The following is a 13,993-nucleotide window of genomic DNA, read 5'->3' as shown; positions in this document are numbered from 1 at the left end:
TTAAAAAAAAAAAAAACACACCAACATATTACACAGTTAAATAAAAGGGTACATACAATAATGTCCAAATGTCATACAAATAATAACCAATAATGGAGGTATTTTTATCCAGAAAATGTGGAAATCCTAACTGTTATATGCCCAGAGACACCAACTAACTCCTTGTCATTAGAATGATAATGATTCATGCATATTTGAAATAGTTTTTCCTATTAACATTTGTAGCACCAGGAGGTTTTAAAAATACTCTGGACTGGGTCATTATCACTCTAATGAGATGAGGGGTCGCAACTCAAAGAGTTTGTATATTCTCCTCATGTCTGTGTGGTTCCTCCCATACTGTGCTTGAATTGAGGTGAAACTGGAGGGATGTGTGGTGAACTTTCATAGTGCGACTGCAGTGTACTAAAATAAGCGCCTCCCACAACAATAAGCCACGCCCGCCATCACGAATCTGCCACCGTTTCCGTGAAGTATTTTCGTTATTTTGTATAACCACAACTAAATCTGTGTCAGACGTTGGTTTAATAAACAACTAGTATTTGTCCCACCCACGTCACAGTTATGGTTCCCGTGCCTCTAGTAACATGGCATCTTCCGCCTGTGAAAAGCGATCTGCGCATGTTCCTAATGACCGGAAGCGAAAGGAAAAGCTTCCGGTGCAGCGGGAGAAGTGGGATCAGAGGCAAAAAGCGGCTATACAGGTACATAAGAAAAGCGAGGCCTGGGCTATGAGTTGTATTTGCTCTGCGAATTAGGATTTCGTTTTTTTGTTCATTCCGGACGTGCGTGTAGGAGAGAATGTAGTTTGGGGGGGGGACACTCTTTCCATATTGTGGCGTTGCTCCTCCCTTATTGGGATGTAGTTTCGGAGTAAATAACTAATGGCTGGCCTTCAGTCGGCTGCTTATTGATGTATTGTGTGTCATAGTAGCACCGTAGTCTCCGCCGCCTCCTCTTGATGCAGCCTGAAATTTAGCTAGAGGCCCGCCGCAGGTTTGATATCCCTGGTATTTATACTTATGTCTAAGGCATGTTATATTGTTGTGCCCAGTGAGTACACCAAATAAGCACATACTGCCCCTTCTTTCAGACTGGGCCCTTGTCTGTACTGAGGACACTTTGTTTATAAACACACTGCAGTGATCACGTGCTCACTTCCCCTAGCCTGAGTCTTACTGTCCTACTGGCTTCTGTCTGACCTTCTGTATGTCCACATGCCTCCAGGGTTTCCTTTCCTATATTGCCCCCCCCTCTCTCTCTCTCTCTGTCTGTCTTACTGTTCCAGGGTTGGAACATAAAAAGGAACAGCAGTTGGTCCCATGCTATATCTACTCTTATTCATCATGCAAAATCAGTTCAAGCTCTGCTATTTAGTTGATCTACACCTGTCAGCTTTGCTATCAGGGGATCCTTGGAGTTAAGAGTTCAGCAGCAGCTACTGGAGGACCACACTTGGCTTTCCCTACAAAAGCAGTGCTTCAGTTCTGCATCTTTACTACAGAAATATATTTACAGTAGATTGTAATCAGGCCTGGACTGGCAATCTATGGATTCTGGCAAATGCCGTGAATGCTATTTATTTGGCTGGTCAGGGACTGTTTGGGCCTCTGTGTATTTGAAATGCCAGGACCTAAGTGGAGACCAGGTCCATAACTACAGAGGGAACAGACCCTACGCCTGCAGGGGCCCCAGGAGGTATAGGTGCCCCATGAGACCCTAATTAATAATCGGTTTCAATAAATATTGGTAAAATAATCCAACCTCTAAACAGTTCGGGGTACCTGAAAAATAAAATAATTGGCTGTCATGCCGAGTAATATCTAGTTACACCACTGTGGAAGAGGCACAGTGGGAAGGTGGCCACCTACATATATATATATATATATATATATATATATATATATATATATATATATATATATATATATATATATATATATATATATATATATATATATATATGATGATTTTTCACATACTGTTGTATCATCCAGTGTATGGCCACCTTTACACTTATAAAGCATGCAGCCTACACTGCTGGTGATAGGTAGTATTGATTAAAGCGAATGTCACTGGCATAGGTTTTCAATATGTTTAATTAAAATGCATTATAAAAGGTTACTGCGATAGAAACCAGTGGCAGCCTGTTTCTAAATATTTTTAGAAAGTAATTTTAAAATAGCATGTATATTTTGTATGTTTAAAATGTAGAGTGACCTCTATAAATCAGTTAAAGACTTGATGTGTTTGTGTCCCTATCACCTTAATCATTCTCTAAATGCAGGAAGAGCCCTTTGGCCAGGTCTATTGCAATGTGTGTTGCCAACATTTTCAATGATCAGGCTGAGACATTCCCATTATTCACTGCACCTTGAATGGATCTTAAAATACAAGTGGTATATTTCTATGCAAACGATACCTGAAAATAGTTTCTGGAGCCTTAGACATGCTGCAGTTTTGAAAATACATCTGTACTGCCAACAACAAACACTATCCCCCATATGTAATATAAGGCATTAAGTTTGCCCAGTAGAAGTAACCCGTGACATACAATAAGATTCTTGCATATAAACAGGTGACTAATAAATGCTACCTGCCAATGTCGGACTGGGACACATGGGGCCCACCTAAAAACCTTAGACTAGGGGCCCACCAAAGAACCATATGCCAGGGGCCACTCTCAGTACTACTATTATTATTATTATTCTCCTCACTCAACCTCTATTCGCCTAGTCTCTATTCTAGATACTATAATATATTATTCCATCTATTTAGCCTCTTTGTTATAAAAAAAAAAATAGTAAGTGGCCATGAAATAGGCCAAATCTTTAGCAGCACAAGGGATCCATGACATTTGGGCCCACCGGGAGTTTTCCTGGTATCCCTGTGGGCCAGTCTGACACTGCTACCTGCTGATTCATTACTATGGGTTACTGTAGAGTCCTGCAGCGGGTTGGGTACCTGCGTGTTACCCTCAAAAACCCGCACCTGACTCTAGGTTACTGCCCTGGGCAAACTTAGTTCCTTTAATTACATAACCCCATATGTATTTTGGTTGTACTTAGGTTTCCTTTAAAAATGTCATGTGATTAATGTGGCAGTATATACCTGTATTTAAAGAATATGGCTTGGGTTGTGGGTAGAAGTTGCGGTTATAGACTTGGTTTGGCGGGTTTGCAGGTCTTCTCAATAGCTATATTTACTCCTTTTTTTCTGATCACGTCTACTTCCGATGATGTCACTTCTGGTTTACAATAACAGCACTTCCTGATTCTTGATCGTCAGCAGGTCCGGGTTGCGGATAAGGTACTTGAGGGTCGGGTAGCGGGTCCAAGTGGGTAAGAATGCGGTTGCAGATTGCAGGTTGTGGGTATGGGTTCCAAAAAATGGAAGATACTTGAAGCACAGCACCCGTCCATATTATGAATAAAAAGGCTTTTATTAGATATACATGGCAACAATCTGGATACAGCGACATTTCAGGCCCTCTTTGGCCCTTTCTCAAGATGAGAAAAAATGGACCCGCACATGACTCTAGGTTACTGCCCTGGGCAAACTTAGTTCCTTTAATTACATAACCCCATATGTATTTTGGTTGTACTTAGGTTTCCTTGAAAAATGTCATGTGATTAATGGAGCAGTATATACCTGTATTTAAAGAATATGGCTTGTGTGAAACTAATTTTCTGCCTATTGTGTTTATTAAGAATTATCTCTGGCAGGACTTAGTGAAGAACAATGAAATAGAAAACTGCCTTCTATTTCTGCTTTCCTTTGCTCTTCAGAGAAGAAAGTAGTTAGTGTCAGGGCCCGAAGGCACAATTTGGAGTGCGGACCAAGGAGGAAGCAAATAGGCAAACACAGTTTGCGGTACAATGGATAGGCAGAAGAATCGTCAGTTCAGGCAAAGGTTGGTCCAGGCAGCAAGATATTGTGGTCGAGGTTTCAGGCAAAGGTCGGTCCAGGCAGCGAAGAATCAAGGTCGAGGTTTCAGGCAAAGGTCGAGAATCAAGAATCAATATTTTGAAAACACCCAGGAACTCTAGATAGAGGAACCTATACTCGGGCGCTGAGAGAACCTTCTGGCGACTTTAAATAGGTGGATTTTCACGCCAAACCATGCTAGATGACGTCACAGGACGTGCGCCAGAATGTGCGCCAGCGTCTGCATGTTTTGGATGCCAGCGTTAATATGCTGCGCAAAAACGCCAGCGTTGATACGCTGAGCAAAAACGCCAGCATCACGCTGACGGCCGCATGGCCTCTTCTGGGCACCGCCATCTTGGACGCGCCGAGGACGCCTTACAGTTAGTCAATTTTACACATTAAACCCTTTATATAATGAACTCCTCTTTATGTGTAAACCTAAGACACAAATAGTGAAGGGAAGGACTTGTTTATATAAAGCTGTAAAGTAAACGGTAAGTAATAGTAAAGATAAAACAAAACAATAGTCCATTAAAAAGTATGTATTTTTTATTAAAAAAAAAGAATAGACAAAGCACATTTTCAACATGTGACCTATTTATTTTTTCTCATGTTGAATGCGTTTTTCACCTTTCTACATTTGCACTACTTTTCTTTTTGCATTGTATATAGCTCTGCCGTACAGTCAAATCTTTTTATTTGATGAGGTCTCCATCAGAGACCAGAGTTGGCGTCCAATGCTGTGGGCCGAATCAGAATGATCAGATTGTTTGGCCACTGGGCCAATGATGAGATTGTTAAAGGGCTAAATATACACCTATAGGGAACGGACCACATCAGTGCTGGAAAGCAACCCAACTAGATTTTCTAATATTAGGAAGCCCCTAAACACAGGCCAATTAGCTGCCTGTGTATGGCCTCCTTTAGATATTGTGGTTGTAGTACAGTGTGATATAATGTGTGCAAAGAGTACAGGCTTTGAGAGCAACCTCTCCTGGCTGCTCAGGCCCTTTCAATTTGTAGGAAACGCTTTTCATGCAGAAATTGTTAGATTATCTAGTGTGCAAACAAGGCCCACAAAGACACATAAATAACTTGACCTCCTCCTGCCAAACCCCCCCCCCCCCCTCCCCGCTTACTACATGGCCTGTCCGCATTTCTCCTCCCAGTCCTATTTTTGAACTCATGATGGAGGACAGCAGGGTTTTTTATACTGCTGGTGGAGAGACACAGACACACACTGAAATTAATTTAGAAAAATATGCCTACACTTTAGAATCCAATTGAGCAGTCGATTTCACTGTTGTAACGTCGCCATTTGAATAAAATACTATTTTAATATGCTGGTAGAATGGCTGCAAACCTCACAACTAACCCATATTTTGCATTTATAGGGGGACAGAAGTCACATCACACATTTTAGAGCTATCTTAGAATGTAGCTGAACTGTATGCGTAGAAATATAATTTATAGTGTGTTATTATTGTTACATATTATTTACTACCCACTCTCATTCTCTACAGCACTTTACAAATCAAGACGGGCAAAATAAGAAAAAGCCATGCAACATACAGAAGCAAGTCGAAACAAACGGCCAGAGGGCTCTGCTCGTGAGCGAAGTTCAAGTTCAATTAAGGTAAGACAAGTTTTCTAAGTTAAATTCTAAAGTTACTGCCCATCAATGCAACTACATGAGGCCTTACAGTTTGCAATACTAATTTCTAACCTGATCCTGATGCTTCTAGTCACTGACTTACATGCTGTGTATGCATGGCTTTGTGATGCCATATTATTTAATAACTGTTGTATCAATTGGGCCACAATTTGCCCAGTGTGTACACTGACTTGGCTGGTGGACAAACGCCATGTATGACATAGTCCTAATTGTGTCCCCTCATTGAACCTGTTACAAAGTGATATTTAATAAGGAAAAAGTATGTCTGATCTTGATAACTAAGAAACAAAGGATGCTGAGACATGAGAAGATTAACATTTACAGAACAAAGTAGTAGAACACAAACATAGTGCAATAACATGAATTCATACCAAATTCAGCTAAATCCAATCACTTTTTGCAACGTTTAGGTTTGACCTTATCTCTTGTTTTTGGGCGAACTGAAGCCTAAAACAAACCAAACACAGGCCAATCGTAGGAGTCTGGTCCCTCCAGATCAAGTTGGCTTACATATGGGATCAAAGCAATAGCCTGGCTTGGGATTGACCATATATCTTCCTTTAAACCAGCCCAAGTTCACTCACCATCTCTGTAGCCAGATGGGCAAAACATCTGCTTGTTTGGGGACCTTGTGAAACAAAGGCCTTTATATGTATGGCCAGCTAAATATATCAATTAATGTAACTATAAAGAATTGGCAGGAGAAGGTGGCTTTTTTTTGCTCTGAATTTCATATCCAAATTAAGGTTTGGTTTTCATGTGATTTTTTTTTTTTGTAGATGTTGGAATTTGTTGAAATACATTTTTTTTAAATTACACCTCTAATAGAATAATAGAAGTACAGAAAAAAACTGGCTATAAACCAGAGAGAGAGAGGGGTGGTGAGAGATATAAAGTGCAAAGAAAAGTAGGCTAAGTGGAATTTTGGATTTTGGTATGGTATACATAAAAATATTTGAAGACTTAAATACTGTTATGGGATCAGTTATCCAGAAAGCTCAGAATTGCGTAAAGGCCATCTCCCATTTTACCCAAATAATCCTAATTTTTAGGATTTTTCTCTGTAATAATAAAACAGTACCCTGTACTTGATCCCAACGAAGATATAATTAAACCTTATTGGAAACAAAACCAGACTATTGGGTTTATTTGATGTTTATGTGATATTCTAGTAGACCAAAGGTAAGAAGATCCAAATTGCATAAATATTTGTTATCCAGAAAACCCCAGGTCCCAAGCATTCTGGAAAATAGGTCCCATACTTGTATTTTTAACTAAGAGATAAAAGATGAGCAATGATTGGTTCTGCTGAATTGTGCAGGATAACTATGCAATTTAATTTTTTACAGTTCTAGCCCTTCTTGACTAATCACTAGGCATACACAGAATTCCGTTTTGGATTTGGCCAAATTCTAGTTCTTTTTGCATGACATAAAACTAAACATGACAAATTTGTGTTAAAAATGAATGCACTTTTTAAATTAATTTCAGAAATGAATATGCAAATAAAGCTTGGTATTCAGCGGATTTTTTTGGGGGGGAGTATTCAGTATTTGGCTGTACTCATCACTACCCTGTGTGGCTTATCACTAACTAGTTGGAGGATTTTAGTGGAATAGTGGGGAGTAATATGTGTGTGTGTATATATATTTTAGCCATACATAGTCTGAGTGAAGTTTCTTCCTGCCTAACCCATAACCTTGTGGGGAATAAAACTTGCATTTGTGGTGGTGTTTATACAATAAGCAAACCAGTTGCATATTGTGTGAATTGATGATCAGCGATCACACTTATCTAAACTGTGGCCCCTCTCCCATTTTCATTTGCAGAGACCTCAGCTGGTCAGTGGGAAAGGGTGTGAGTAGATGACATTTTAAGTCCGAGTAGACAACTGTCTTGTAGGAAGGTTTGTTGATACTGAGGTTCCTCACATGCCCTGATATTTAGGCTTCATGGTCAGAAATGCCTGACAAAATCTGCAGATATCTGGCCTCCTTTAATTGCAGTTCTACATACTCTTACTGCTATAGCAGGATGACAGGCTTGTAATGAATCTATGAAGGGTTCCCAACCAGTTGTTGGACCATAAAATGGGTTTACTCTTATGCAGAATCGCCTTGCGAGCTGCCAGACTATTTCTGGGCTGGGGTTGCTGGATAGAGAAACTAGCAAGACACTGGGAATGCTAAGTGCACTATCCCGAACAATCAAGACTGAAGATGATGATGAGGATGATGTGGCGGAACTTTCAGAAGAAGAGCAAAAGAGCTGCTCCAAGCCGGTATGTGACCAGTCTTGAGAAATTTACACTGTGCAGCTCAGATTATTGACAACAGTTGGTATCGTGCAGCTAGTTTGCATGCTGAATCCCCCTCCTGCAGGCCAGTTTTGCCCATCTGACGTCTCAACCTTTATTTACGATTGTAGCCTTAAAGGAAAACTATACCCCCCAAACAATGTAGGTCTCTATAAAAAGATATTGCATGAAACAGCTCATATGTAAAACCCTGCTTCATGTAAATAAACCATGTTCATAATAATATACTTTTCTAGCAGTATGTGCCATTGGGTAATCGTAATTAGAAAATTGCCATTTTAAAAAATAAGGGCCGCCCCCTGGGATCATAGGATTCACTGTGCACACAAACATACCAACAAGCCATACATGTTAGGTCACATGAGCCAATTAACAGACAGAGTTGTCTTTTGCTTCCACACTTCTTCCTGTTACAGTTAGAGTTGTAGTATTTCTGGTCAGGTGATCTCTGAAGCAGCACACAGACCATCACGAAATGGTGGCTCAAGGCAAGAGATGTAAAAGGACAATATTTACTTAAATATATATTCCAGTTTGGTAAGATTCTTTAATATGCCACTTAATATGATATGAACTATCTGTTGCTTAAGTGTACATTTTGGGGGTATAGTTTTCCTTTAAGCTGAATAAGAATTATAGTCAATACATAAACAATAATATACCATTCTTTTTATTTCATACTACTCTACTGTTCTCTTCTTTAAACATTCTTTAAAAATTCTTCTGTTTCCAGGCATTCCAGCTTAGCTGTCCTTTGGCATTCTAGCTGTCAGTTTTTGAACATATCCAGGCGAAATTTTAGGCCCACACCTTCTGTAGCATTTTCCAAAGGTGTGACTGTCTTGTACGGCTTTTTCTCTAATTTTACAGTGAAGCTCTTTCAAAATATCTAGGGATAATGTCTGGCATTTGTACCAGCCGGCCCATCAAAACTTTTCTCTGGCTTCTTGTTCCTTCCCAAGTAGATTTTACATGGCTTAGAAGTATCCGTCAGATCATTGTGTTGCTGCATGGTGAAATTGCCATCAGTCAAGCGTTGACCACACGAGATGGCATGATGTTGTAAAATAATGGAACCACAAAAACTTAAAGTTTCATGCGGTCACTCCCTCCATTTGTCAGGATTATGATGAAGGCAGGTAGTGCTCCCCCCACCCTGGAAAGTTTGAGTTTATGTGGTTCGCTGGCAGAATAAATGGGATAAGTTCCCCAGCTAAAAGCTACATATGTGCGGTCTCTGTTTCCTACTCTACATGTAATTTTGGACGTTGGCATATGTCTAGGGGATCAAGCACCATGGGAATATATCTAAAGGTGGCCATAGACATAACAATTACGATCTTTCCTGGAAAGGATTTTTCCAGGAAAGATTGTTTGCTTCAATAAACACGTGTAGAGCTGAATTGTCAGATATACATATAGAAACAATAAAATTCTACCTGTATATGATGATTCAGCACTAACAATGGCCGATGTTCGTGAGCCTTCAAAGGCACCAGCCCAATCAACGAGCCGACCGATATCCAAGTCTTCTGTCCATATCGGTCTGCTCGCCTCCCACCATACATGCACCGAATATTGGACGAAAATTTGTTTCATGTGATAGTGTGTTTATGGCCATCTTAAGGCTCTGTGCAACTGTACACTCTGTTTGGTATGATGTCGTAAAAAACGAATATATTGTGATTCCAAATTTTTTAAACACTAGAATATGTTGAGATATAGTGCTTGAGATCTATTGGTTGGGAATATGTATCTTTTTTTCTGGTAAGTTTAATGCGAGAGACAAATGTTTGAGTAAGCTGTGAAAAGGAACTCTTTAGAGGGACAGTATACCCCCATGTTCAATAATTAGTGCTTGTGCTGAACATACTTCTTGTCCTTTGTTCTAAAAAAAATCTATTTTTATTTTTTTTTCTGCTAAACAAGGTAACTCAAGTTACTCTATGTTTGGTACATGCAAGGTAGATATAGATTTCTAATGCACGGATAATCCCCCCTGCATAATGGACTCTTGATGACAAAACGGCCACAACTAAGGGTATAGGGAGCGAGGTGTATACTTGTACTTACATGGATCAAACATGGAATAGTTTGTTTCCCTGTTTGCCCCATTTAAATTGCCCCATTAAAAAGCAGAGGCAGCTGCTGTTTGCTGAGCTCATAAAGGGATTCTAGAGCAGAAGCATGGGAGTAGGTTCTAAGGATTGGTTAGCCTTATACAAATGGGGGCTTTCAATAATTCCTTTTTAATATGTAGCCAGGATAGAAATTCTGGTGTTACTTTAGAAGAGAGATTGGTTATTATACCTAATATAATTCTGGTAGGAGTTTAAAGCATCAGGCAGTGCATGGAAAGAAAATAGGGCTCATTTACTACAAAATAACAAATCTATAACATTACATTAACTTTTATCATATATATTTACACACACAAACATGCAAACTGGGGTATTTGTGCAAATCTTTTATGGAAGATTCAGTGTTTTGGCTAAAAATTCTGGTTTCAGTGCATTACATTTCATTAAGTAATGTGGATTTATTTCACTGGTTACTCATGGCTCTTGTGTATTGTGTGTATACAGTTATTAATTCCATGTTTAGCATCAACTTTGCACAATTGTTGGTTCTCAGAACTACAAGAAGGGAATTCTCGTCAAGGATGAAGTTACACCAATTATCAGTATTATTTGCAATGGAACAGTAAAATCATATCGCAAACACCTATGTGATGTTTTTTTTACTGTAACCTACCTGTTTTTACTATAAGTTATATGTTTTTACTTTAAGCTATCAGTTTTGTTCTGTTTTAGGCTCAGCAGAAAGAGACTGATCTTCTTGATCCAAGCCAGACCTCATTGACTAATCAAGCCAGTAAAAGCCATAAGAAGGTATGAGACATATTATCAAAAGACAGAGTCAGAGTAACCCTTACTATGTTGTGTTTGTGACATTGAGTCTATTTTGCAGGCATTTCTTACCGATGAGAATGCTTCATATTCATTTAATATGCACAGGAGTTATATCTGTGAGCACTGTTATGGGGCCTTCAGGAGTAGCTACCACCTCAAAAGACACCAATATATTCACACAGGTGAGCAGAGAGCCCAGTGTCACATGTTGTGTCATTATTCGTGCCCATGAATGAGATTCTTTCTACATCCTTCTCTCACAGGTGAGAGGCCATATGAATGTGACATGTGTGAAATGAAGTTCATTCAGAAGTATCACCTGGATAGACACAAACGAGTTCATAGTGGGGAAAAGCCATATCAGTGTGAGCGTTGCCAACAGGTAATTACTCATATATTGTTATATTCATATTATCTACTGCTTTCTTAGACCTGTACAGTTTCCTTTTTCCTGTGGCAACATGAATGCACCTCATCCTCCATAAACGTGCCTTTCTAATTGGTGGATACAAAGATGGCGAGATACCAATTCAACAGGTCAAACGTGTGCAAAGTTTCTGAGAGTGCTCCATTTGCATTACAAGATTTTTTTTTTCTGCTGCCTGACACTTAAGACCATGGGTTGCTCAAGACCACGGGTCCCCAACCTTTTTTTTTTTTTACCTGTAAGCAACATTCAAATGTAAAAATAGTTGGGGAGCAACACAAGCATGAAAAAAGTCCCTGAAGGGATTGAATAAGGGCTGTGATTGGCTATTTGGGAGTTTCTACGTGGACTGGCAGCCTACAGGAGGCTCTGTTTGGCAGTACATGTATAGAAAGTTCAAAAGGAACCGCTCAGACTCACCACCCGTGGAGGGTTGAAGTTCGGCAGCTTAAATCATCTGGGTGCAGGAATCTTTCAGCGTCCCACGCTGTGCAAAATACAAAGGAGAAAGTGACGAAGTTCCGCACTCCAGACACTGAACTGTAGTTTAAAACTTGGGAATCTTTATTTAATCCATTTTAAAATACGCTGCTGGCTTGACGCGTTTCGGGCATAGCTGCCCTTAATCATAAGCATAAACAAGAGCACGGTTAGGACATAATTGAAATAGTCAAAGCTGACAGTGACCCCCGATGGCAGAATATGGTAAGGGATTTCTTAATGAATCTACCAACTCACAGATCCGACACAAAATTATAATAAAAATATACTTATTTGTTAATTTTTTTATATTTACTTTTTTTTTTTTGTTCAGTATATTTTTATTATAATTTTATATCTTATCTGTAACCTGCCGTATTGGTAGATACATTTTATACTATAGTTATCCATTCATTAAGAAACCCCTTGCCATATTCTGCCATCGGGGTCACTGTAAGCTTTGACGATTTAAATTATGTTCTTACCGTGCTCTTGTTTATGCTTTTGATTAAGGGCATCTGTGCCTGAAACGCGTCAAGCCAACAGCATGTTTTAATATGGATTAAATAAAGATTCCCAAGTTTTAAACTACAGTTCATTGTCTGGTGTGCGGAACTTTGTCGCTTTCTCCTCTGTTTGACAGTACACCGGGTTTTTATGCAACCAAAATTTGCCTCCAAATCAGGAATTCAAAAATAAGCACCTGCTTTGAGGCCACTGGGAGCAACATCCAAGGGGTTGGTGAGAAACATGTTGCTCATGAGCCACTGGTTGGGGATCACTGGCCTAGACCCTACATTTTACATCTGTTGTTACATGTTAATTTTTTAAGAGACATGGTCCACCGCCATGTTTTATTGGCCTCCTAAATCCAATACCCCTTTAGTAGCATGTAGATGAAGAATTTGTGTGACGTGTCCCTATTGGCACAGTATTTTCATTATCTTTGCCACATTGTTGCATCACAAATGAAATAAGAGGGCACTTTTGCTGTTAGTGGGAGGTCATGTTACTTTTTGAAGTTGAATGACATTGTCCTCTTTTTGTCTCTTGATAGGCCTTCTCACGGACTGACAGACTTCTGAGACACAAAAGGATGTGCCAAGGGTGTCAGTCTAAAATCGGGGAGACAGATTTTATGTTGTAGTTTGGGAATTTGTATGCATCATCCTGTAGCTTGGAGACCCAACATTTCTTTATTCCATTCAGGACAGATTTATCGTAGGCTCTGGTGTTTTCGGAACACCACAAAAAGATGGTGAAGAGACACGACTCCTTAACAGAGTGATTTCTCTCCTCTTAAACACATGTGCTTGTTCTTATTCAAATACAGAATAAGAATTTTAACTGCGAGTCTTGGACCTTCAAGCCCAGTTCCAAAAGTCATAAATGTGGCCCTCCAGTGGAGCAGATGTATTATTCCCGGGCCTCGGTGACTCAGCTACTGTCCCCTTTTATTTCTCGCTGAATCAGTGTCCGTTTTCTAAGTAACATTTTTAGAACTTACATTTGAGGGAAAATCCCTAAGTTTAATGTAAATCTCTTTATATTGTTATTTGATTTTTATATATCATAATGATCTCATGATTGTTTTAATGGGACCAATAGTTTGAGATTTTTTGTTTTGTACCATCTGGTAATCTGATTTTTTTTTTTTTGTAATTGTGATAAATATTAGCAGGACAGGAAACTGAAGCCTCTGAAACAGGGTAGTGACGGTTGATTGAGTTGTTGTCCTTATATATATTGTGTGAATTCATTTCGCACTGGGATATTTCCACACCCATTAGTAACAATTTATCAGTTAATTCTTAAAATGAAAGAATTAGTTTTGAGGCCTGCAGTCCACTAACACCACACTAACAGGTTACATGGGAATTTCACCTTGCAATAAACATTTAGGGGCCGATTCACTAACTTCGAGTGAAGGATTCGAAGTAAAAAAACTTTGAATTTCAAAGTGTTTTTTGGGCTACTTCGACCATCGAATGGACTACTACGACTTCGAATCGAACTAAAAATCATTCGACCATTCGATAGTCGAAGTACTCTCTTTAAGAAAAAACTTCGACCCCCTAGTTCGCCATCTAAAAGCTACCGAAGTCAATGTTAGCCTATGGGGAAGGTCCCCATAGGCTTGGCTAACTTTTTTTGATCGAAGGATATTCCTTCGATCGATGGATTAAAATCCTTCAAATTGTTCGATCGAAGGAATAATCGTTAGATTGCACTATTTGCGCTAAAATGCTTCG

The 13,993-nt window shown here is 39.4% G+C and overlaps 1 protein-coding gene across 2 annotated transcripts; it reads left to right on the top strand.

Moving 5' to 3' along the window:
- The first annotated feature begins 586 nt into the window (after nt 1–586).
- On the top strand, nt 587–13,753 carry znf740.L (zinc finger protein 740 L homeolog). 2 transcript variants are annotated; one of them, XM_018247578.2, is made up of 7 exons: nt 587–704; nt 5,454–5,566; nt 7,716–7,886; nt 10,736–10,813; nt 10,893–11,016; nt 11,098–11,216; nt 12,799–13,753. In XM_018247578.2, exons 2-7 carry the CDS (start codon nt 5,492–5,494, stop codon nt 12,886–12,888), a joined length of 657 nt encoding a protein of 218 aa, XP_018103067.1. In that variant the 5' UTR covers nt 587–704; nt 5,454–5,491; the 3' UTR covers nt 12,889–13,753. The 2 variants fall into 2 exon arrangements, with proteins under 2 accessions (XP_018103067.1, XP_018103068.1); XM_018247579.2 differs by lacking the exon at nt 587–704 and adding an exon at nt 759–996.
- Nucleotides 13,754–13,993: the final 240 nt, after the last annotated feature.

The sequence above is a fragment of the Xenopus laevis genome, chromosome 2L (genome assembly GCF_017654675.1).
Source record: "Xenopus laevis strain J_2021 chromosome 2L, Xenopus_laevis_v10.1, whole genome shotgun sequence".
In the NCBI taxonomy this organism is placed as follows: Eukaryota; Metazoa; Chordata; class Amphibia; order Anura; family Pipidae; genus Xenopus; species Xenopus laevis.
This window is presented reverse-complemented; position numbering and strand designations above follow the sequence as displayed.

Coding starts and splice junctions, on each gene's coding strand:
- znf740.L (XM_018247578.2), top strand. CDS start 5,492: ATGCAACATACAGAAGCAAGTCGAAACAAACGGCCAGAGGGCTCTGCT. Junction 7,887..10,735: donor AAAAGAGCTGCTCCAAGCCG/GTATGTGACCAG, acceptor GTTCTGTTTTAG/GCTCAGCAGAAAGAGACTGA. Junction 11,217..12,798: donor AGTGTGAGCGTTGCCAACAG/GTAATTACTCAT, acceptor GTCTCTTGATAG/GCCTTCTCACGGACTGACAG.